The sequence below is a fragment of the Ceratotherium simum genome, chromosome X (genome assembly GCF_057802395.1).
Source record: "Ceratotherium simum simum isolate JZ-2026a chromosome X, ASM5780239v1, whole genome shotgun sequence".
NCBI classification, from domain to species: Eukaryota; Metazoa; Chordata; class Mammalia; order Perissodactyla; family Rhinocerotidae; genus Ceratotherium; species Ceratotherium simum.
Genome location: NC_141940.1, coordinates 78,741,103 through 78,765,178, shown reverse-complemented (window position 1 = coordinate 78,765,178; position 24,076 = coordinate 78,741,103). Strand labels below are relative to the sequence as shown.

General features: G+C 37.7%; 1 protein-coding gene across 1 annotated transcript in view; it reads left to right on the top strand.

Moving 5' to 3' along the window:
• ZC3H12B (zinc finger CCCH-type containing 12B) overlaps positions 1–24,076 on the top strand; it is a 38,009-nt gene that overhangs the window by 4,995 nt on the left and 8,938 nt on the right. Inside the window, exon 2 of the mRNA XM_004439908.3 lies at positions 17,881–18,647. Coding sequence (XP_004439965.1) covers positions 18,037–18,647 — 611 coding nt within the window. The 5' untranslated portion in view covers positions 17,881–18,036. The remainder of the gene's footprint in view (positions 1–17,880; positions 18,648–24,076) is intronic.

Sequence of the window (24,076 nt, the reverse complement as noted above, 5' to 3'; positions counted from 1 at the left end):
CAATTACTGATAGATAAGAACTTACTATTGCCATTTTTTTCATTATTTCCTGTTTTGTAGTTCCTTTTTTCCATTCTTCCACTGTCTTCTATTGTGTCTTCTGTCTTCTATTGTGATTTATTTTTTGTAGTATTATACTATAATTCCTTTCTCTTTATCTTTTTTTGTATCTACTAGAGGTCTTTCTTTGTGTTTACCATGAGTCTCACATAAATCATCTTATAGTTGTAACATTCTATTTTAAGCTGATAACAACTTAACTTCGACAACATACAAAAACTGTACACTTTTACTTCCACTCTCCCTGCAATTTATGCCATTGATGTGACACTACATCTTTTTATATTGTGCATCAATTAACAAATTATTGTAACTATAGTTTTTTTATTGATGTTTTAATAGTTTATAACATTGTGAAATTTTGGGTTGTACATTTTTGTTTGTCCATCACCATATATATGTCTCCCTTCACCCCTTGTGCCCACCCCCTACCCCCATTGACCCTGGTGACCACAATACAGTTTTCTCTGTCCATGTGTTGGTTTATATTCCACATATTACTGAGATCATACAGTGTTTATATTTCTCTTTATGGCTTATTTCGCTTAACATAATACCCTCCAGGCCCATCCATGTTGTTGCAAATAGGACGATTTTGTCGTTTTTATGGCTGAGTAGTATTCCATTGTATATATATACCATAGCTTCTTGATCCAATCATCAGTCGAGGGACATTTATGTTGCATCCAGTTCTTGGCTATAATGAATAATGCTGAAGCTCCCTAATTCATTCTATAAAGCCAACATTACCCTGATACCAAAACCAGACAAGGACAACACAAAAAAATGAAAATTATAGGCCAATATCGCTGATGAACATCAATGCAAAAATCCTCAACAAAATACTAGCAAATCGCATACAACAATACAGTAAAAAGATTATACACCATGATGAAGTGGAATTTATTCCAGGTATGGAGGGATGGTTCAACATTTGCAAATAAATCAACATAATACACCACATAAATAAAATGAAGAATAAAAATCACATGATCATCTCAATAGAGGCGGAGAAAACATTTGACAAGATGCAGCATCCATTTATGATAAAAACTCTGAATAAATGGGTATAGAAGGAAAGTATCTCAACATAATAAAGGCCATATATGACAAACCCACAGCTAATATCATCCTCAATAGTGAAAAACTGAAAGCTATCCCTCTAAGAACAGGAACCAGACAAGGAAGCCCACTTTCACCACTCCTATTTAACATAGTACTAGAAGTCCTAGCCAGAGCAATCAGGCAAGAAAAAGAAATAAAAGTGATCCAAATTGGAAAGGAAGAAGTGAAACTCTCACTATTTGCAGATGACATGATTTTATATATAGAAAACCATAAAGAATCCACCAAAAAACTTTTAGAAGTAATAAATGAATACGGTAAAGGTGCAGGATACAAAATCAACATAGAATAATCAGTTGCATTTCTATACACTAACAAAGAAGTAGCAGAAAGAGAAATTAAGAATACAATCACATTTACAATTGCAACAAAAATAATAAAATACCTAGGAATAAACATAGCCAAAGAGGTGAAAGATCTGTACACCAAAAACTATAAAACATTGCTGAAAGAAATTGAAGAAGTCACAAAGAACTGGAAAGATATTGGGTGCTATTGAATCGGAAGAATTAACATAGTTAAGATGTCCATACTTCCTAAAGCAATCTATAGATTCAATGCAATCCCTATCAAAGGTCCAACAACATTTTTCATAGAAATAGAACAAGGAATCCTAAAATTTATATGGAACAACAAAAGACCCCGAATAGCTAAAGGAATCCTGAGAAAAAAGAACAAAGCTGGATGTATCACACTCCCTGATTTCAAAATGTACTACATAGCTGTACTAACCAAAACAGCATGGTACTGGCACCAAAACAGACACAGAGATCAATGGAATAGAATTGAAACCCCAGAAATAAACCCACATCTATGGGAAGCTAATCTTTGACAAAGGAACCAAGAACATACAATGGAGACAAGAACGTCTCTTCAACAAATGGTGTTGGGAAAACTGGACAGCCACATGCAAAAAAATGAAAGTCGACCCTTACCTTACACCATACACAAAAACAAACTCAAAATGGATTAAAGACTTGAATGTAAGACCTGAAACTATGAAACATCGAGAAGAAAACATAGGCAGTACGCTCTTCGACATCGGTCTTAACAACATATTTTCAAGCACCATGTCTGACCACGCAAGAGAAACAATAGAAAAAATAAACAAATGGGACTACATGAAACTAAAAAGATTCTGCACAGCAAAGGAAACCATCAACAAAACGAAAAGACAACCTAACAATTGGCAGAAGATATTTGCAAAGCATACATCTAATAAGGGGTTAATCTCCAAAATATATAAACAACACATGCATGTCAACAACAAAGAAACTAACAACCCAATTAAAAAATGGGCAAAAGACCTGAACAGACATTTCTCCAAAGAAGACATACAGATGGCCAACAGACACATGAAAAGATTTTCAACATCATTAACTATCAGGGAAATGCAAATCAAAACTACAATGAGATATCACCTCACGCCCGTCAGAATGGCTATAATTAACAAGACAGGAAACAACAAGCGTTGGAGAGGATGTGGAGAGAAGGGAACTCTCATACACTGCAGGTGGGAGTGCAAACTGGTGCAGCCACTATGGAAAACAGTATGGAGATTCCTCAAAAAATTAAGGATAGAACTGCCATCTGATCCAGCTATTCCACTGCTGGGTATTTATCCACAGAACTTGAAAACACCAATGCACAAAGATACATGCACCCCTGTGTTCATTGCAGCGTTATTCACAATAACCAAGACTTGGAAGCAACCTAAGTGCCCATCAAGGGACGAATGGATAAAGAAGATGTGGTGTATATACAAAATGGAATACTACTCAGCCATAAGAAACGATGAAATCCAGCCATTTGAGACAACATGGATGGACATTGTGGGTATTATGCAAACTGAAACAAGCCAGAGGAAGAAGGTCAAATACCGTATGGTCTCCCTCATTAAGTAGTAGATAATAACAACAACAAACAAACACAAGAGATAGAGATTGAATTGGTGGTAACCAGAGGGGAAGCTGGGTGGGAGGATGTTGAAAGGGATAATTTGGCACATGTGTGTGGTGATGAGTTGTAATTAGTATTTTGGTGGTGAACATTTTGTATTCTGTGCAGAAATAGAAGTATACTGATGTACACCTGAAATTTATACAATGTTATAAACCAATGTTACTGCAATAAACAAAAAAGAAAAAAAAAGGAAAAAAATATTGAATAATGCTGCAATGATCATAGGGGTGCATAAGCCTCTTTGGATTGTTGATTTCAGGTTCGTTGGATAGATTCCCAGTAATGGGATAGCTGGATCATAAGGTATTTCTATTTTTAGTTCTTTGAGGAATCTCCATACCGTTTTCCATGGAGGCTGCACCAGTTTGCATTCCCACCAGCTGTGTATGAGTGTTCCTGTTTCTCCACATCCTCTCCAACATTTGTTGTTTTTTGTCTTGGTGATTATAGCCATTCTAATGGGCATGAGGTGATATCTCAGTGTTACTTTGATTTGCATTTCCCTGATGGTTAGTGATGTTGAACATCTTTTCATGTGCCTATTGGCCATCTGTATATCTTCTTTGGAGAAGTGTCTGTTCATTTCCTCTGCCCATTTTTTCATCGGGTTGTTTGTTTTTTTGTTGTTCAGTTGTATGTGTTCTTTATATATCATGGACATTAACCCCTTGTCAGATATAAGTTTTGCAAATGTTTTCTCCCAGCTGTTGGGTTGTCTGTTCATCTTGATTCTGATTTCATTTGTCTTGTAGAAGCTCTTTCATTTGATAAAGTCCCACTTGCATAATTTTTCTTTAATTTCCCTTGTCTGGGTAGGCATGTCATCTGAAAAGATTCCTTTATGACCAATGTCAAATAGTGTGTTGCCTATATTTTCTTCTATGAGTTTTATAGTTTCAGGTCTCACCTTCAGGTCTTTGATCCATTTTGAGTTAATTTTTGTGAATGGCGATAGCAGATGGTCCACATTCATTCTTTTGCATGTGGCTGTCCAGTTTTCCCAACACCATTTATGGAAGAGACTTTCCTTTGTCCATGGTATGTTCTTAGCTCCTTTGTCAAAAATTAGCTGTCCGTATACATGTAGTTTTATTCCTGGGCTTTCAATTCTGTTCCATTGATCTGTGTGTCAGTTTTTCTACCAGTACTATGCTGTTTTGATTACTATTGCTTTGTACTATGTTTTGAAGTCAGGGATTGTGATGCCTCCAGCTTTGTTCTTTTTTCTTAGGATTGTTTTAGCTATTTGGGGTCTTTTGTTGCCCCATATGAATTTTAGGATTCTTTCTTCTATTTTCTTGAAGAATGTCATTGGGATTGTGATTGGGATTCCACTGAATCTGTAGATTGCTTTAGGTAATATAGACATTTTAACTATGTTTATTCTTCCAATCCATGTGCATGGGATGTCTTTCCATTTCTTTATGTCATCATCGATTTCTTTCAATAATGTCTTGTAGTTTTCATTGTATAGGTCTTTCACCTCCTTGGTAAGATTTATTGCTAGATATTTTATTCTTTTTGATGCAATTGTAAATGGTATTATCTTTTAGAGCTCTCTTTCTGTTAGTTCGTTATTAGCATACAGAAATGCAACTGATTTTTGTAGATTGATATTGTACCCTGCAACTTTGCTGTAGGTGTTGATTATTTCTAACAGTTTTCCCACGGATTCTTTAGGGGTTTTTCTATATAAAATCATGTCATCTTTGTTGCCTATTTGGATTCCTTTTATTCCTTTTTCTTGCCTAATTGCTCTGGCCAAAATCTCCAGTACTATTTTGAATAGGAGTGGTGAGAGTGAGCAGCCCTGCCTCGTTCGTGTTCTCAGAGGAATGGCTTTCAGCCTTTCCCCATTGAGTATGATGTTGGCTGTGGGTTTGTCATAAATAGCCTTTATTATGTTGAGGTACTTTCCTTCTATACCAATTTTCTTGAGAGATTTTATCATAAATGGATGTTGTATCTTGTCAAATGCTTTCTCAGCATCTATTGAGATGACCATGTGGTTTTTATTCCTCGCTTGGTTGATGTGGTTTATCACGTTGACTGATTTTTGGATTTTGAACTATCCCCACGTCCCTGGTATAAACCCCACTTGATCATGGTGTATGATCTTTTTAATGTATTGCTGTATTCAGTTTGCCAATATTTTGTTGAGGATTTTTGCATCTATGTTCATCAGCGATGTTGGCCTCTAATTTTCCTTCTTTGTATTGTCTTTTTCTGGCTTTGGTATCAGGGTGATGTTGGCCTCGTAGAATGATTTAGGACGTGTTCCATCTTCTTCTATTTTTTGGAATAGTTTGAGAAGGATGGGTATTAAATCTTCTTTGAATGTTTGGTAAAATTCACCGGAGAAGCCATCTGGTCCTGGACTTTTATTTTTTGGGAGATTTTTGATTACTATTTCAATCTCTTTATTTGTGATTGGTCTATTCAGATTCTCCATTTCTTCTTTGTTCACTTTTGGGAGGTTGTATGAGTCTAAGAATTTCTCCATTTCTTCTAGATTGTCCAATTTGTTGGCATATAATTTCTCATAGTATTCTCTTATAATGCTTTGTATCTCCGTGGTATCCATTGTAATTTCTCCTCTTTCATTTCTAATTTTATTTACTTGAGCCTTTTCTCTTGTTTTCTTAGTAAGCCTGGCTAAGGGTTTGTCGATTTTGTTTATCTTCTCAAACAACCAACTCTTTGTTTCATTAATCCTTTCTACCAGTTTTTTGGTCTCAATTTCATTTATTTCTGCTCTGATTTTTATTATTTCTCTCCTTCTGCTGACTTTGGGCTTTGTTTTTTCTTCTTTTTCTAGTTCTGTGAGGTGTAATTTAAGGTTACTTATTTGGGCTTTTTCTTGTTTGTTAACGTGGGCCTGTATTGCTATGAATTTCCCCCTCAGGGCTTCTTTTGCTGCATCCCATAAAAGTTGGTATTATGTGGTATAGTTATTTTTAATACTATTGACTTTTAACTTTAATTCTACAGATAAATAGTGATTTATGCACCACCATTACAGTATTAGAGTATTCTGAATTTGACTATATATTTACCTTTACCAGTGAGTTTGTATACTTTCACATGTTTTCATGTTGTTACTTTGTGTCCTTTTATTTCAACTTGAAGAACTGCCTTTGTCTTTCTTGTAAGACTGTTCTACTGGTCATGAACTCCCTCAGCTTTTGTTTGTCTGAGTGGAACTTCATCTGTCCTTCATTTCTTAAGGATGGTTTTGCCAGTTATAGTATTCTTGGTTGGCAGTGTTTTTCTTTCAGCACTTTGAATATATCATCCCACTCCCTTCTGGCCTGCAAGTTTTCTGCTGAAAAATTTGCTCATAATCTTATAGGTCCACCATATATGATGAGCCATTTTTCTCTTGCTGCTTTCAAAATTCTCTTTGTCTTTGACTTGTAACACTTTGACTATTTGTGTCTCAGGATAATCTTTGGGTTGATCTTGCTTGAGGTCCTTTGAGCTTTGTGGACCTGAATGTCCATATCTCTCTCAAGATTTGAGATCTTTTTAGCTATTATTTCCTTAAATAAGCTTTCTGCCTCTTTCTTGCTTATCCTTCTGGAACTCCCATGATGTGAATACTCATTTGCTTGATGATGTCACATAATTCATGTAAGCTTTCTTCACTCTTTTTCATTCTTTTTGTTCCTCTAACTGGGTAATTTCAAATAACCTATCTTTGAGTTTGCTTATTGTTTCTTCTGCATGATTCAGTTTGTGGTTGAAGCTTTCTATTGAATTTTTCAGTTCTGTCCTTGTATTGTTCAACTTCAGGATTTCTGTTTAGTTATTTGTGATGATTTCTATTTCTTTGTTAAACCTCTTTTTTTGTTCATGCATTGTTTTCCTGATTTCATTTAGTTGCCTGTGTTGTCTTGCATTTCATTGAGTTTCTTTAAAATGATTATTTTTATTTCTTTGTCAGACAATTTTTAGATTCCATTTTGGGGGGATCAGTTACTGGAGGTTTATTTGTTTCCTTTTGGTGTCATATTTGCCTGATTCTTTGTGATCCCTGTATACTTGCATTTATGTGTGCATTTGAAGAAGCAAACACCTCTTCTGGTCTTTACAGACTGGTTTTGGCAGATAAGAACTTTTTCCTGTTGGTTCCCTGGGTTGATGGGATTACCTCCAGAATTGCAATTGAGCTGTGTTGGAGCTGGGTCATGTGGCTGTTGCTGAATCCACAATGGGTTTCCAGTTGGGGGCCTGTTACGAGAGGCTCAACTGGGTGTGGATCTTCTCTGGCCCTTGGGTGGATGGAACTGCCTCCAGGATCTTGTTCAGTAAGGCTGGTGTTGGGACAATGATCCACATTAGGGTCCATGTTTGGGTTCACAGACAGTGTGCCTGTTACCAGGTGCATGGATGGGCTTGGCTCTCATCAGATCTCTGGTAGGATTCCTGATAGGTCACTGGGTAGATTCCTGGGCAGGCAGGACTGGCCCTGAACTGTGGCTGATAGGGGCTATAATTGAGTCCTGGGACTACTTCAGGGTCTGTAGCTAGGACTGAGGCCTATAGACCTTGCTCCAGAGGCACAGATGGATATGTCTCCCACCAGGTCCCTGGGAAGGCAAGAGTGCCCCCTGACTGCTATTGGGAGGGGCTGGAGCTGAGTTACAGGGCCTTTTCAGGATCTGCAGTTGGACTGTAGTCCATGAGCTTCCCTCTGGGTGTATGTGCAGGTGTGTCTCCTGGTGGGTCTCTGGGAAAGCAGGATTGCTCATGGACTACATTTGGGAGGGGCTGGAGCTGAATCAGAGAGCTGTTTCAGGATCTGATGTTGGGCCAAGTTTGGCTGGCCTGCCTCCAGGGGCTCCAATGGGTGTATCTCCCAGCAGGACTGTAGGCAGGCAGTTGTACTTCCTGACCATGGCTAGGAGGGGCTGGAGCCAAGTTACAAGGCTGTTTCAGATTTCTCAGGGTGTATACAGGCATGTCTTCTGCCAGGTTTCTGGGCTGGCAGGACTCCACCCATACTGCAGCTGGGAAGGGCTGGAGCTGAGTTTTAGGGCCATTTCAGAATCTTTGGAGGCACAAATGAGTATGTCTCCCCATGGATTCCTGGGAGGACTGCTTGTAGACTGCTGCTGGGAGCAGCTGGAGCCCAGTTACAGGGCTTTCAGAATCTACAGTTGGACTGAGTTCAGTGGGCTTGCCTCTAAGGGCTTCTGGACCATGGCTGAGAGGGGCTGGAGCCAGATGATGGGCCACTTCAAGATCCACAGCTGGGACTAAGGTCCATGGACCTATTACTTGAGGCATAGGCAGGTGTGACTCCCTCTGGGTCCCTTGTCGTATGGCACTGGTGGTAGGACCAAGGCCAAACAAGGCTATAGCTGAGTCCACAGGTGGACAGCGCTATTTCCAGATCTGTAGCTGGTACCATGGTTGGTGAGTCAGCCATGTGGGTATGGACGTACCTTTTCAAAATGGCCCTCATTGATCTTGGACTCCACCAAGTTTTCAGTCTCTTATCTGGATCCCAAAGCTCCCACAAAGGCGCTTTTGTTCATGGATGGCTGTCAAATTATTGTTGCTGAGGGGGGATACAAACAGGGAACCTCCTGTTCCATCATCTTGCTGATATCACCTGAGCCGTACTTGTTTCTTTGCATGTGTCATAATTTTTTGTTGAAAACTGGACACTTTAAATAACATAATGTGACAACTCTGGAAATCAGATTCCCTCCTCTCCCCAGGGTTTGTTGTTGTAGTTGTTATTTAGTGACTTCTAAAGTAATTCTGTAAAGTCTGTATTCTTTGTTGTGTGTGAACACTGAAGTCTCTGCTTAGAATAGCTTAGTGGTCAGCTAATGGTTCAACAAAGATTTTCTTAAATGCCTTGAACCAATACACGTCCCTCCCTTTGCTGAGGGATTTTCCGTGCATGTTGGGGCACAATTTCAACACTCTGGAAGGCATTTGATAACTTTGTCTTAGCCTTCACTTTCTGCTGCACAGAGCCTTAACCTCAGCCAGAGGTGAGAGATTAAGGCTTTTTTGGGCCTTTCCTGAGCACATGCACAGCCCTGCAAATGCACATGTCCTTCTAGATCCCCAGGAATATATGGGAGCTTTTTAATGTCTCCTATGGACATCCAGTTCCCAGATTTTCCTTCTAAGTTTTTTGGTCAGCTTCTTGTTTGCTCCAACTATTATTACAACCTAAGGCAGCTGTGATGTTAAACAGTTGCTTCTAATTGTTTTTGATGAATATCCCTGGGGAAAAATGTGTTCACCATGCCCAAGCTCTAAGTCAGGTCAAATAAAGACAAGGCCCTGTGAGTCGAGTTTTCCAAGGAACTGCCAGACAGATCAGATAATGATAATTCTATGGGGATGGGACTTTGGGGGAGCTCTAAATTCATTCTGATTCCTCTATTGCCTTCTAGGTTGCTGGTTCTCATGGCTACTATGATTGTGAGGCTGTTGGCCTTCAGGGCCACCATGGATCTGGGGAGAGCAGATGGGAATAGGGCAAATTAAAATGCCACAACGTTTTCTGTTCTTATCTAGGTTAAGCCAGTTGTTTGATGGTATTGGTTTTTGTTTTGGTTTTAGAATAAACACTCCTTGGATTATTGCAAGCATTTGGTTAATTTCCAGAATTCTGGAAAAGTTTATTTTAACAATTTTTGTTAGTGTTCTCATTGCTTTTATTGATAAGCAGATTTTTGGAGGTCCTTTCTCTACCATTCCTGTGGACATCACTCATAACTAGTAATTAAAGTTATGTAACTATCAAAATACTTCATGGCATGAAGGTAATTACATAAACTTTTGGACATTTGGAAAGTTATTGCTGTACATCTTGTTCACTATTTTTAATCTCTATTGTGAAAAGAAGTGCTTTCCAAACAACTAGTATTAAATGTTGACTGAACTACAGAGTCAATTATAGACAGATGTTTAAGGAAATCACCCCTAGATAATAAGTGACCCACAAGAAATCATTTTAACCCAACTCACCATCATTTTGATAAAAGTCAGGGTTATATATAAGTGATATAAAGTCAAATGGTTTTTTTGATCATCTGAACCTGACTGCAGTCTTCTATGAGTATGCCAGAGGCTACAACAGTACAAAGATGAAGCATTTGATAAAATATTTATTGAAAACCTACCATGTACAAAGCAATATGCAAGTGTTGGGATGGGGGGAAGCAGAGATGCAAGCATGAATGTGAATGGTTCTTGCTTTTAGTGGAATTCACAGTCTACTGAAGGAGAGAGACAGACTTTTAACAAATGAGGGAGAGAGTGAAGTGGAAGAAGTAGAGAGGAGAGAATCCTGAGTGTGGAGAGCATTACTCCCTAGTCTTGACCCCACCATGGTCTTTCACAACTCCATGCCCTTTCATATGCTGTTCCAACTGCCCAGCATGTCTTCCACAATTTCCTTACCCTTTCCCTGATGAACCCTCAAAGATAGCTCAAATTCCACTTCCCTTACCTCAGATAGCAGAATTACTTATTCCCTGCTTGGTATTCCCTTAGCACTTATAAACAACATTATGAGAGCATATTATATTGTTCGTAACTATTTGTTTACATGTTTGTCTCACCTACTAGAATGTGAGCACCTTATAGGGACTGTGTCATATTTTTTTTTTAGAGCCCCCAGTACCTGGAATGGTGCTGGGCACATAGTATGAAGAGAGGGAGTGAAAAATTAGAATTTCCTGGCTTCAAAGACCCGAATGGGCACAGTGATTTTATGATGTGGTAGGGCAGTTTTTGGGTATCATCCTAGTGGCAATGTCTGGATAAAAGAGGAATGCAAGCCCAAGAGAAATACTACTTTGACATCATGCTTCAAAAGTATAGTTGATGGTGAAGCAACCTACCAAGTCTGGGGGTATGAAAATAGGTTAGAGGGGCCAGCCCCGTGGCGTAGCAGTTAAGTGCGCGCACTCCGCTGCTGGCAGCCCAGGTTCGGATCCCAGGTGCGCACCGACTTGGTTTGTTAGGCCATGCTGTGGCGGCATCCCATATAAAGTGGAGGAAGATGGGCACAGATGTTAGCCCAGGGCCAGTCTTCCTCAGCAAAAAAAGAGGAGGATTGGCATGGATGTTAGCTCAGGACTGATCTTCCTCACAAAAAAAAAAAAAAGAAAGAAATAGGTTAGATGGACAACTGGTATAAAACTTTACAGTTTATAAACAGCTTTCACATCTGTTTTGCATTTAATGTTTACAAAACCCTATGAAATAGGTACCATCATCATTTTCATTTTATAGGTGAGGAAACTATGGCTCAGAGAGGTAGTGTAATTTGCCCAAGATCACATAATTAGCCATGGTACAGTTGGGACTAGCACTTAAGTCTCCTGACTCTCATTCTACTACAGTTGTTGCTTTTATTATTAAGTGGTTCGTACCTCTCTCTGCTGTAACCAATAGTAATGATAGTTTACATTTATACAATTTTACAGTTTATAATATTCTTTCAACATCCACTTTCTTGTTTGATCCTCATATCAGTCCTCTCAGCAGACAGATAAGAGTATCCCCATTTTTCGGGTGAGAAAACAGACTCATAACTCATAGGTGAGATTACTGCATAAAGTCACACAGCTCTAGTAAGTGGTAGAAGGAAGATTTGAACCCAGATCTTATGACTCCAACTCCAAATGCAGAAGGCTTCTCCCTATTTTCAGGCCCCCTATGGCTGTTTGTGCATGGGACCTTCAAGGATCACTAGTACCCTAGGTTCATAGGACAGCCAGGAGAGTGCCTATGTCGTAACGTGGTTGACATATTACTTAGTATAACATATGTTGCATTATTAAGCATTCCTTATTCTGAAAGCCTATGAAGTATTTTTAAAGCTGTTTCTTATGAACTTCACTGGTCATAGAAGCACAGCTGCTGCTAAGATAGAGCAGAGCATGTGTTGAAAAAAAGAAAAAACATAACTGTCTGAGGAAGGAAGTGAAAACAAATAATGTGTTGGTTGAAATAAGGAGAATTTAGACTTATGAGAGTCTAATAACCTCTAAGACCATTCCACTCCTCTCTTTCCCTCCTAATCCCATTTGCTTCCCAATATACTTCAAATTTCCTCTTAGAGATCTCTGGGGCTAACCAGACTTAAGCTGATGATATCACAGCTGCAATACTGCAGCTAACTCTCAGAATGGTCCTGATCATTGAGTCCCTTCTCATTTTAGTCTAATGATTTCAGTATGAGGAAAGAAAATAAGATATACTCCATTCCACTCATTTTTCAAACTAATTGAATTCAAGAGAATCAAGAAAGATCAAACTTAGTATTTTTAACTGAATGGGATGCTCAAGATAACGTTTATTGCTATTAAAGTCATAAGACAGGCACTATTTCTTTTTTTCGATTTACTGTAAGTATAGGATGACACAGCCACATTTTCCTATAGCTTTTGACCAAAAGAGTCTTGTGGGTGGGAGTGTGTGGCGCAGAGAGAAAAAAAAGAGAATGGAAAAGGAAAGAAAAGGGAAGAGGGGAGAAGAGAACAAAAGAAAGAAAGAAAGATAAGAAACTTCACCAATGAGTCATGGAAATGGGCATGTTCTCTGGAGAAGCCACTTCCATAACAGCTCCCCAGCCATCACTAGTGGCCATAGAATGCACATTTACTGCACAGTTACTCTAACAGAGATCGTCTCCTGTAGTGTATGATGCAGCTTCCCCACATGAGTTTCAACTGATCCTTCTCTAGACGTTCTTTACATAGAGAGAAGAAAATAGTAAGTATATAACCTACAGTTTCCTTGTCGTTTTGGAGAGTTGAGCACTAGAAATGCTTTTTGTTTGGTAAATTGAATCCAGTGTAAATTAAAGTTACATTTACCAATATGGTTTTAATTAGTTTGGACAACAGTGTGTGTGTAATGTAAGGTGTTTTAGATGTTCTGTGGATATAAGTCCTTCCTAATGGGAAAAGTGGCAGTGGAAGGTAGCAAGAAAATGAGCCCCAATTCAAAACCTAGGAATAAAGAGTTTTGAAATCAAATCATTGTGTGTTTATTATGTTTGAAATCCTAGAAGAATGAATGGATAATGAAAGCCAACAGATCATTACTTTCCTATGAACATTTTGTCTAAAGCTTCAACGTGTGATATGGGGGCGAGGGGCAAGAACTGAGGCCATTTAATCATGCAAAGCTTTGAAATGAAATTCTACATTTTGAATAGTTCAGTTGTTCTTGGCTCTGGCTGTGACAATTTTTGCTGTGACATGCATCACATTGAGAATGCAGCGAAGATAAAAAAGTTTTTTTTAAAAAAGAAAGAGCCAATTTTGTTTTAGAGGGTAGTGTAAAAACAAACAGGCTGACAAGCAAGTTCCCATTGCTTGAAGGAAATCCCATTTTTACAAACCACAGAAAGTATCTTATTTCTTATACTTATTTCTTTGATAAGTGTTAGAACCTGTGAACCATTTGAGACCACATGAACACGTGGGAGTAGTTGGAGGTTGAGGAAGCTGTGAAGCAAGTCTTTATCTCCTTTATGATATAATTGCTTTATGTAATTGATATAAATGAAAATGGAAAGATTTGGAGATTGGATTTTCTCAGATTGTCTTCATGTGTAACTTTTTCATTTTGAGAATCAGCAAAGGTTTCAAACCCCTTTGCCTCCCAAGCATTGAGAGAGCTTACACTTGTTTCTCCCTGGGATTTGTGTGTTTCTTTAGTTGATGTGCTTGACACAGGGAATTAAAGGTGGGCTATGTAGTCATAATAACCCAAATCTGGGTTAGGTAGGTGATGATGTGGCCCTGTTGATTGAGAGCGTGTATGTGAAAGCACTTAGGCAACTCAAACATGCAAGGCAAATGTAAATGATTGTTCATATTTTATTACTATTACTAAAGTTTCATAATAACTTTTATTTTCTTTGCCATTTTTAAAGTAAAATATGATGGCTTGATACAATAAAGATTTGGATTTGTTCTCTTTAGCTAATTCTAAAAGCAGTGGTACAGTTCAAAGAGTAGAAACCAAGGAAAGAGCTTAGCATTCTTATGATGACTGAACTATAGTAACTCTTCAATTATCTGGGCCCAACCAAAAATCCCACACAGTAGATAATTTTTGATATGTGTATTTTCTTTGAGGATAACTATTATGAAAAAAATTGCTAGAAGGGAAAGGGAAGGGCAATTGTCTAATTAGGTGTCCCTAAGTCTCTCTCAAAACATGCCTTCCCAGAGCACAGCTTGCGATTTAACTACTCCACAAATAATAAAGTGGCTTAGCCACATGTAGATAACTGAGAATTTATTATTCTGTTCTTGACTTGGCTAGATGGCTGTGTCCTACATGCTATTGGGCTTTTTTGAACATTTCCAGTAGCTTTAGTTGAGTAGACATGGCCAGATGTTTCTGTCTCCATACAGGGTGTTGTTTGACAGATTTTGGAAAAGATGAAGTGGAGTTTGTAGTAGAACCTGAAGATTGATCTTGGAAAATTTCTCTGTGCAAATACAAAATGAATGAATTGTATTTCATAATAAAAGGATGAGGGAGGGAGTGGAGGAAGAAAGCAGACTGAGCAATCTTCTCATTAGAGAAGACTTTGTTGCTTTTGTCTTGGTGGAAATTCCTTGAGGTCACTGTTGGCAGCTTTTGTCTGCTTATGTTTCTTTGATGTTTTAGATTTAAATTAAACTTTACAATCATTTGGTGAATCATATTCTTAAGCAAATTATAGACAAGTTCTGTACCTATAATACGTGGCTATCTGGTGACAAAGCTCTTATCTTCTTAAAGCAAATTACATCCAGTTCTATAATTTCGTCTGACTAACATGATTTTCCAAGGTATGTCAGTCTTTAATACACTCATTTGTGATTTTTTTTAAACAATAACAATGAAAGATAAAAACTCTTTTCAACATCTGTCATAAGTAGGAGCTAGAATGTCATCTTTGAAACTTTTCTCCCGACTCACCTTCCTTTTTGGGAAAAAGTATTTTCCTTTAGCCATTCTTAATGCTTTCATTAATCACTCCTCACCAGTAATATTAGGCATGAGGTGTTGGCTAAGGCAGAATATCATATTAATCTTCATATATCTATAATTTAAAAAACTCTTCCCTGCCCAGCAAATTGATTCTCTTTCCTTTAAGGCTCAACTCATAGCTCCCTATACTTCTTAACACTGCATCACTTTTCACAGTTCGTAATTATGAATTATATAATTATTTGATTATTATCTGTCTCCACTCCCTACCACCACCACTATAAGCACCTTAGGATCAGAATCCATGTCCGTTTTTACGTTCCCCAGCCCCTAACGTGTTTCCTGGCACATAGTCGGCACTAAGTAAATGTTTGTTAATTAATTAACTAATGAGTCAGAAAATGACTTCAAATATTATATCCTTCTTGAATTCTTTCCTAATCCCTTCAACCACCACCCCCATCTGACACCCCACTGACAGAATTGAACATTCCCTCTTCCATACATCAATGGAAATTTTCAAGTAACTTGAAGGACCAGGCATACATTCAGGTTTGCCTAGGACGTGCCACATTTATGTCTATTGTTCTGACATAGTTATTAGTAATGCTCCTTTTATCCTTAAAAGTGTCCCAGCTTGGGCTCTAATTGTGGTGGTCACCCTCTATAGAATTGTTTCAGCATTTCCTAGGGACACTCCTAGTTTTTTACTAGTTTTCGAGTTCTTTGAGGACAGGTTTAGTTCTGGTTTCTCTTCCTAGACCCAGGGTTTATCACAGTGTCTGGCACTCAGTGACTGTTCTTTTGAAAGAAAAGATATTCCTGCTATGTTTGCCTCAATAAATTTGCATTATAAAACAAACACAAAAAACGCATGACACCTACACACCTTCGTAGGTTTTAGGACAGACTATCATTTTTTCTAAAATCTTCTTACTTAAGGCTTTGAAAGGTAAATCCAAGTTTATGTCTGCTACATCATTTATTTCTCTTCTACTTTAGGTTATTGAGTAGGAAACTTTCACAATAATAACTAGCAGTTCCAATGAGGGTTTCCTATGTTGTGAGATTTTCCCTGAACTTAAATTTTCTCTTGTATCTCTACATAAACATGGTAAAGGTGCTCACACCAATGTCGATTTGGACAGAGAAAAATATCATATAGTAGAGGAGAAAAACATTCTGTGGTCCACGAGCTAAGAGCAGCCAAACTTATCTTTTACTGGTACCTCTGATTTGCCAATAAAATATAAATTTAGTCTTATAAACAGTTGTTTTTAAGTGACTTTGGAGCTTTGAATAAATTCAGGGAGGAAAATCTGAATGCCCTGTGTGCACTAGAAATTATTTTGAAGTGAATAAAATGTCAGATAGTAAGATAGTAAATGTCAAACTTATAAAGGAAATAGGCTTTAAAATTTGAATAACAAAGATTAATGGAGAAGTGAAAGTGAAATGGGTGTTTGTCTATGTGTTGGCTAATTCATTAAGGGAAAATTTTGAAGTCACAAGTGATAGGATATTCATTAGAGAAGTCATTATATGCTGCCTGAATATCAGTTCTGAGATGTCAGTTCTGTGTGCATATGATGTTTTCAAACGTGACTTTCTTAAAGTAAGCATGCAGTTATCCATGTTATTCTTAGATAGAGCTATTTGTGGCTATTCTTCTTGTTTGTATAAATAGAATTGAAATGTAACTGGAAAACCCTAGTACACTAGTTACCTAGATACTCTGATTTTAGATTAATGAGCACAGCTGCTATCTAAAGAACTTGTCAGTGCTCACAGGTCTATAGCCGTGCCTCGCTGTCAGTCTTCTTTTTTTATTTAAACCAAACCCCTGGTTATGTCTGTTGCACCCTTTACCTATATTGAGAACCTACTATGTTCTGTTCACTTTTCTAAGCACTTTTCTTACTTCATCTTATGTAATCCTCACCCTGTGAGGTAACTATCAATATCTTCATTTGCATATGAGGAAACTCAGGCTCAAATTGAAGGAAACACTTTGGCCAGGTTAGAACTCAAACTTGCAGGCACAGATGAGGTAGGTGAGAAGAGGAGTTATTAATAGTTTTTAAATGTTCTGGTTTCTCATGCGAGTTGAGTTTTCTCCTTTTATTTACCAATTACAATAAATAAAAGAGGCTGCAGATACACAATTCATGAGTATGCACAAATCTCTTTACTTATCTGGAGCACACACTTCTCTACTTGTTACCTTTATAGCCTGCTTCAATTGCTTGAGAGCAATTTTAATGGTTTTCCAGTCTGCCCGGTTGATGGGGTCCCTGATATTTTGCAAAGAGTAGTGCTGGAAAGGTTGTTCTCTTCAACAGTGGAGTTCAACTTTAGCAAGAAAGATCTGGTGTCAGATCTGGAAAACTTACCTGGCAGAAAGGAAGACAGAGAGTCCCTTCAAGGATGTATATATTCCTGCACCCTGTTGAAATGCCATGTTTCTTTTTCTCAAAGTTGTTGTGATAAGCAGTTAACTTGAGCTGTGACTTTTGTGTGTGTGTGTGTGTGTGTGAATTACAGCGTTATTGCCAGCACTGAAATTTCTATATCTAGAATTATTGGAGAATTAGAGACTCTCTTTATTTTTTAATGTAAGGTGAGTCCAATCATTTTAGTTAGAAAAATAAAATGTCAGACAACCTGTAGTTTCTTAGGAAGAAACCTCTGTGTTCTAAAATGCTTTCCTAGAATTTTACTGAACATAATTGTGATATGTGTGTTTATTTGTAGGGACTGGTAACATCCGAACATACAAAACCAAATAAGCAAACTATTGCACCAACACTACCACCACATTTTACCACAAAGGAATGCCACTGTACATGGATTCCAAACAGGCTAAAAAGAAAAAAAGTTGATTAGACCTCAGACTGCCCACTGAACGGGATGACAGCCACGGCTGCCATGGAGACACCAAAAATGGAGAAGAGTGCCTCCAAAGAAGAGAAGCAGCAGCCTAAGCAGGATAGCACAGAGCAGGTCAATGCTGATTCTGAAGAGTGGATAAGCTCTGAGAGCGACCCTGAACAGATGAGCCTTAAGAGTGGCAACAACAATGACAACAGCTGCGAACCTGGTGATGCTCAGTTGAACAAAAAGGAGATTCCCTCCAAACCACACCGCCAGCTCTGTAGGTCACCCTGCCTAGATCGTCCAAGCTTCTCCCAGAGCAGCATTCTACAGGATGGGAAGCTTGACTTAGAAAAGGAATACCAAGCCAAGATGGATTTTGCTCTAAAGCTGGGCTATGCAGAGGAACAGATTCAATCAGTGCTGAACAAGCTGGGCCCAGAATCACTTATTAATGATGTGTTGGCAGAGCTTGTCAGACTTGGGAACAAAGGTGATTCGGAAGGGCAGGTCAACTTGAGTCTGTTAGTGCCTCAGGGGCCCAGCTCCAGACAGACTGCAAACCCTGAACAGTTTCTTGAAGATGGAATAGACAACAGTGACAATTTGAGGCCAGTTGTCATTGATGGAAGTAATGTGGCAATGAGGTAAGACTGGTATGTTTTCTCTCTCTTTTTTAAAAACTGCCCTGAGCTCATAGAAATTGTCTTCCTTTGCAAAATACTATGAGAGGCCTTTGGTTGTTGTCTGTGGCTTGTGCTCCTCTACGTGGACAGAGGCTAAAATGATCCTGCCCTGGCCTTTTCTCTATCCTTTGAAATTGTTGCCAATTTTTTTTCAGGAATTCTGAATGCCGCTTAGACATCAGTGATGCTTCAAAGGAGACATAACCATTCAGCCTCTGTTCCTCTTGGGGTCCCCTCTCCTACCTCTGCTTGGCTAGGCCAATCATCTTGAAAATGCTGGTTTTATAATGTCACTTGGGGACGTACTTGGGAACTTGTAGTAATTCCCAATTGCCATTCTACAAAATTTGGACCCCTTTCCCTGGCTTTGTGATCTGACCTTTCCCTCCTTCCATTTGATTGCATCTCTCACAGTTACTGCATTTACATCAGTCTCTTTAACAGTCTCCACACAAATCATGCTGATTTCTATCCCCATTACTTGTGTTCATGTCGTTTCCCAACCTAGGAGTAACCTTCTCCTTATATTCATACCGTCCAAGATGCACCACCTCCACAAACACCATCCTGACTTTTCTGATACCAATGATTGTCTCTGAGTTGTGGTACCTATGGTAGGCTGAATAATACCCCCCTAAAGATGTCCACATCTTAATCCCTGGAATCTGTGAATATGTTATCTTACATGGTAAAAGGAACTTTGCAGATATGCTTAAGTTAAGGATCTTGAGATGGGGGAGTACATCCTGGACTATTAAGGTGGGCTCAGTGTCATCATAAGGGTCTTTATAAGAGGGAGGGAGGCAGCAGAATCAGAATGAGTAGTAGAAGATGTAATGACAGAAACAAGAGATTGGGGTGATGTAAGAAAGGGGCCATGAGCCAAGAAGCTGAAAAAGGCAAGGAAACAGATTCTCCCCTGAATCCTGCAGAAAGAACACAGTCTTGCCAACACCTTGATTTTACCCTTCTGACCTCCTGAACTACAAAAGAATAAATTGGTGTTATTTTAAGCTACTGAATGTGCAGTAATTTGTTACAGTGGCAATAGGAAAGTAATACAGAACCAAGAGTGCCTTTATACTTTATTCCATATTCTCTCAAATAACTTTTTATCTCATGTCAGAGAGCCTTAGGAACCCCTTCTTCTATTTCTCAAATGAGCTGTCGTCTAGCTTTGGCTTAAAAATTCCCAGGGATCAGGAGCCTGCTTCCTATTGAATCTACCATTGCTTGATGAACTCTCTAGAATTCTAAGACCATACACAATCAGAACAAAGTAAAAAGCCTTAGACTAGCATGTTTTTCATTTGATTATCCCATTGTCTTTGAAGGCAGGGACCTTGTTTTATGCCTCCCTTGTTTTCCTCACAGCACATAGAACAGTACTTCCCACAGAGATATGAGGAAGCAGGGATAGGGGGAAGTCTTATGAACCATACCATTGCTGTATGCAGGAGTTGCTTGCAGGCTATCTGGAGGTACATTTTAATATATAGTTCTATTTAATACTTATAGCAACTTTACTTTACAGATGAGAAAACTAGAGCTCAGCAAGGTTAAGTGACTTCCTTGAGGTTACTTGTTATAGCTAGTAAGTAGCAAAGTGAGGATTTGAACTTAGGTTTTCTGGCTTCAAATGGATGAAATGAAACTAACATTTATAAATATGTATTCTGTGCCAGGTATTTTGCATACGTGAGTTAATCCTCACTAAAATACCTACAAGAACGGACTAATTAGGTTCATTTTTTCAGGTGAGGAGACTCAGGTTCATAGAGATTAAGTGCCCAAGGTTACACAAATAATAAATGGCAAAGCTTGTATTAAAACCTGAATCTGACTCCAATGCTTCTTTGACAATATCATGTGATAGTATGTGCCTATTAGTGTTATTAAGAATATCTGACATCCTTCCTAGTAGCAGAAAATACATTTACAGATTTCCTTTTACAAATCTTTTAAATCATGACAGCATCATCACAAGATGAGTAAAGCAGGCCTAGTCATCTCTCCTGTTTTAATGAGGGGAAACTAGAAACATAGTAACAAGAAAGTTAAATGACCTGTATACAATACTACAGTAATCAGAATGATGCAGTGGGCCAGTGAAAAGCAGAGGGTGATTTTTATGTTCAAAGGGCCAAAAGTAACTTTGCTTCCCTCCAAATAGGTATAAACTAGAGTGATTCTTGGGGGAAAGAAGTATGATATCTGCCAAACTCAATCACTTACCAGACCAGACTACCCAAAATACCTTAGATTGGACCTGTTTCCCAAGGCCTACCCTTCAATGAGGGTTTTGTGTTTTGGAGGTGGGGATGAGAAGAACTCAGGACTTCTTTGAGGACTTTGACTTCATGGTGATATAAGATCTTCCTTGTTTTGGGACTTCTATTCAAGGGTTGCTCGTTATGAAGGACACTGTATAGTTCTTTTGCTTTGTAAGAAAGAATGAAAAGATTAATTACCAAGGTAATTAGTTTCAACATTTCTAGTCTATCCCAGTAGCAAACTGTCATACTAATAGGAAGATGAACTTTTGTCTTTTGTAGGAGTTGCTTTACTAAATTAAAGATACCTCACACAATTTAAATAAAGGAAAAAAAAATCAGCACTCAATCTTAATTTTAGGAGCATATTAAAATAATGCATAGTGGACCACGTGATTTTTTTTAATTGCCAGGTGTGTCCTTCTTAGCATCTCTTCCCTTATCTGACTAGGTAAGTTACTGATGAGTCCCATTTATTCTGCAATCACATTTCACATGGTGAAAGTTCAGTGCCATAGTCTGCTTATGAATTTGTTAGTTCCATTAATCTAAATTTGGTTTGTTTTCCCCATTGGCTAGCTGTAAATTTATCATGAGATTGGTACTTCTTAGACAAACTACATATTAACATCTGTTGTTCCTCAGCATGTTGAATGAAACTGCATTGAAATAATGATGCTTTGCTTGTCATCAGCAGGATTTGTTTAACATTTGCAATAGTGGTGTACCTGTGATTCACATACTGATGTATGCTAAGATCCTAAAGGGTTTGTTCATTCTGAGAGCTGTCTCCTTTAGGAGGAAAAATCCATTTCAGGGTAATTAAGGCTTTAAAATATAAATAACACCATATTCTGTGTTAAGTCTGGGAGAAGCCCAAATATTTGAACCCTACAAAAAAGTGTAGAGGGAGAGGCCAGTGACCCATCTGCTAAGTAGAATTTGGCTTGGAACCTGAGTCATAATATGTATGTAAGCCAGTTTACAGGACAAAGTGAGCTATAGTGTCACCAAGACACTCTATGACTTACAAATCCTAGGCTTTAGATTTTTTTTTAGATAGGCTTTTAGGTCCTAGTTTTTTTAGATTGGAAAAGGCTATTTTGTGGGTTTGGGCTAAAACAGGTCATCTTGCAAGCATTATTATCCACTTTTTAAAAAATATATTCATTCCTTAAGTACTTATTGAGCACTAAACTTTGCATTCTGGGCCCTTATGTAAGACTTCATTGCCACCTTAATAAATGTTGAAAGTGAATTCTGATTCCTATTAGGCATTTGGTGTGCTTCATGCGATGCTCCAATGGCATGATTTTAATATATTTTCAATGGAATGCTATATGTATTTAACATTTTCTCTTAACATGATATTTCTCAGTATGTTAAAAAATTGATATCAAAATACAGATGCATCAAAATATTAACAGTATTTATCTCTGAGTGGTAGTAAAACAGATTATGCAGGGTTTTTTCTTTATATTTTATGTATTTTCCACATTTTATACTATAAGTATATATTACTTTTACAATGATGAAAAATAATTTTAAACAATTTGCCAGTATAGAATATAAAATTGGGATATACAACAGCAAATGTTACTCTTGTATTTATTTCTAGTCTTAGACTGTGTTAGGGAGGACACACTTTATAGCACCACAGAACCAAATGAAATGAAATCCCATCCCCTTCCTCCAAAGTCTCTCTATAATGGAAATTCTGATGATTTTCCCAAGGTCATTTTACACTTACCAGCACTATAACAGTGGGAAAAATCATAACTGGACATCTTCTCTACCTGCCTGTTTTATGCTGGGTTCATCTAGTATTAACCCTTTAAGAGCCATGGGCTTGCCCAATTTACCCATTGTTCAACTTTTTAGAAGCAATCAGTGGAAGCTGCCTCTAAGGCTACCTTGGAGTGTATTGGCAATTAAATAAATTTTCCTTTCTTTTTTTTCTTAAGTGCTTTGACTTTAAGTAGAGTAGTATAATTGCTTTATGGTACTCACTGGAGACTTTTAAACATGATTAACATGTGTTTGGAAATGTTAACAAAGGCATTTAATAAATTTTTGTCATATGCCTCAAGAGTGATCAGACAGTGGGAAGTCTCGCAGTGTATGTATTAATGGGGCCCCTGAGATTATGTATGAATTCACTCAAAGGGAACAATATAATTGAAGCTCATTTCTCTTGTAGTTGAGTGAATGAGTACCAATGAGAAAGTGAGGAATCTAAAGAGAGAGCCCCCATCACATTGTCTTAATTAACCTTCTGGCAAAATGGTTCTTTTTTTTTTAATCAGTCTTGTTTGACAGGCAATAGCCACTTTATTGTAATAGAATTGGTACATGTAAACCAATTTCTTTTACCATCCAAACTGTTTAATTAACTGTAATTTAGTGTGGCTTATGTATATGTCAGAGCACCAAATTCCATGCTAAGAGATCGGAATTTTCCCAGCCAAACTACGCAGAAAGCTAATACACAGTTTGTGAGTTTTTAAGATGATGACAATAGATACATTTTTTTTCCAATTCTTCTGCTAATTTTTCCCTCTTCCAATTTCCAATCAAATGAATTCTGTTTGGCTTTTTTAGTTTTTACAATATTTATTCCTACAAGTAATTGTGATAGAATGCCTTTTCTTTTTACATCATGTTCTAATTATAAAAGGAATACTTATTTTTTGAAGAAATTTTGGAATTAGAGTAAGAAAATAGATCACTTATAACCATCTCACACAGAATAAGAATTTTTATTAATGTTTTCGTGTATCTATTTTCTAGTATTTTTCTAAGATTACACATAGACTTTCTTCTACAAAATTGGGTTTGCATTATCTATAGTCTGTAGACTTTTTTTTTCTCTTTTAGCGTTATATTGTGGGCATTGCCCACATCGTAAAATTTTCAAGAATGTGATTTTTGTTGGTACGTTATATTTAATTAAATGTGATAGCTATTTTCAGTCTGTGTGTGGCATTTTTTGGCGTTTTTTTTTCTGTTAATGTTATTTTTTAAGCTTAATATATGTGCTTAAGACTCATCTCCAACTAATCCTCCATATAAACTTTATCTAAACCTCTGGTGACACCTCTTCTTTTTGCATCTATT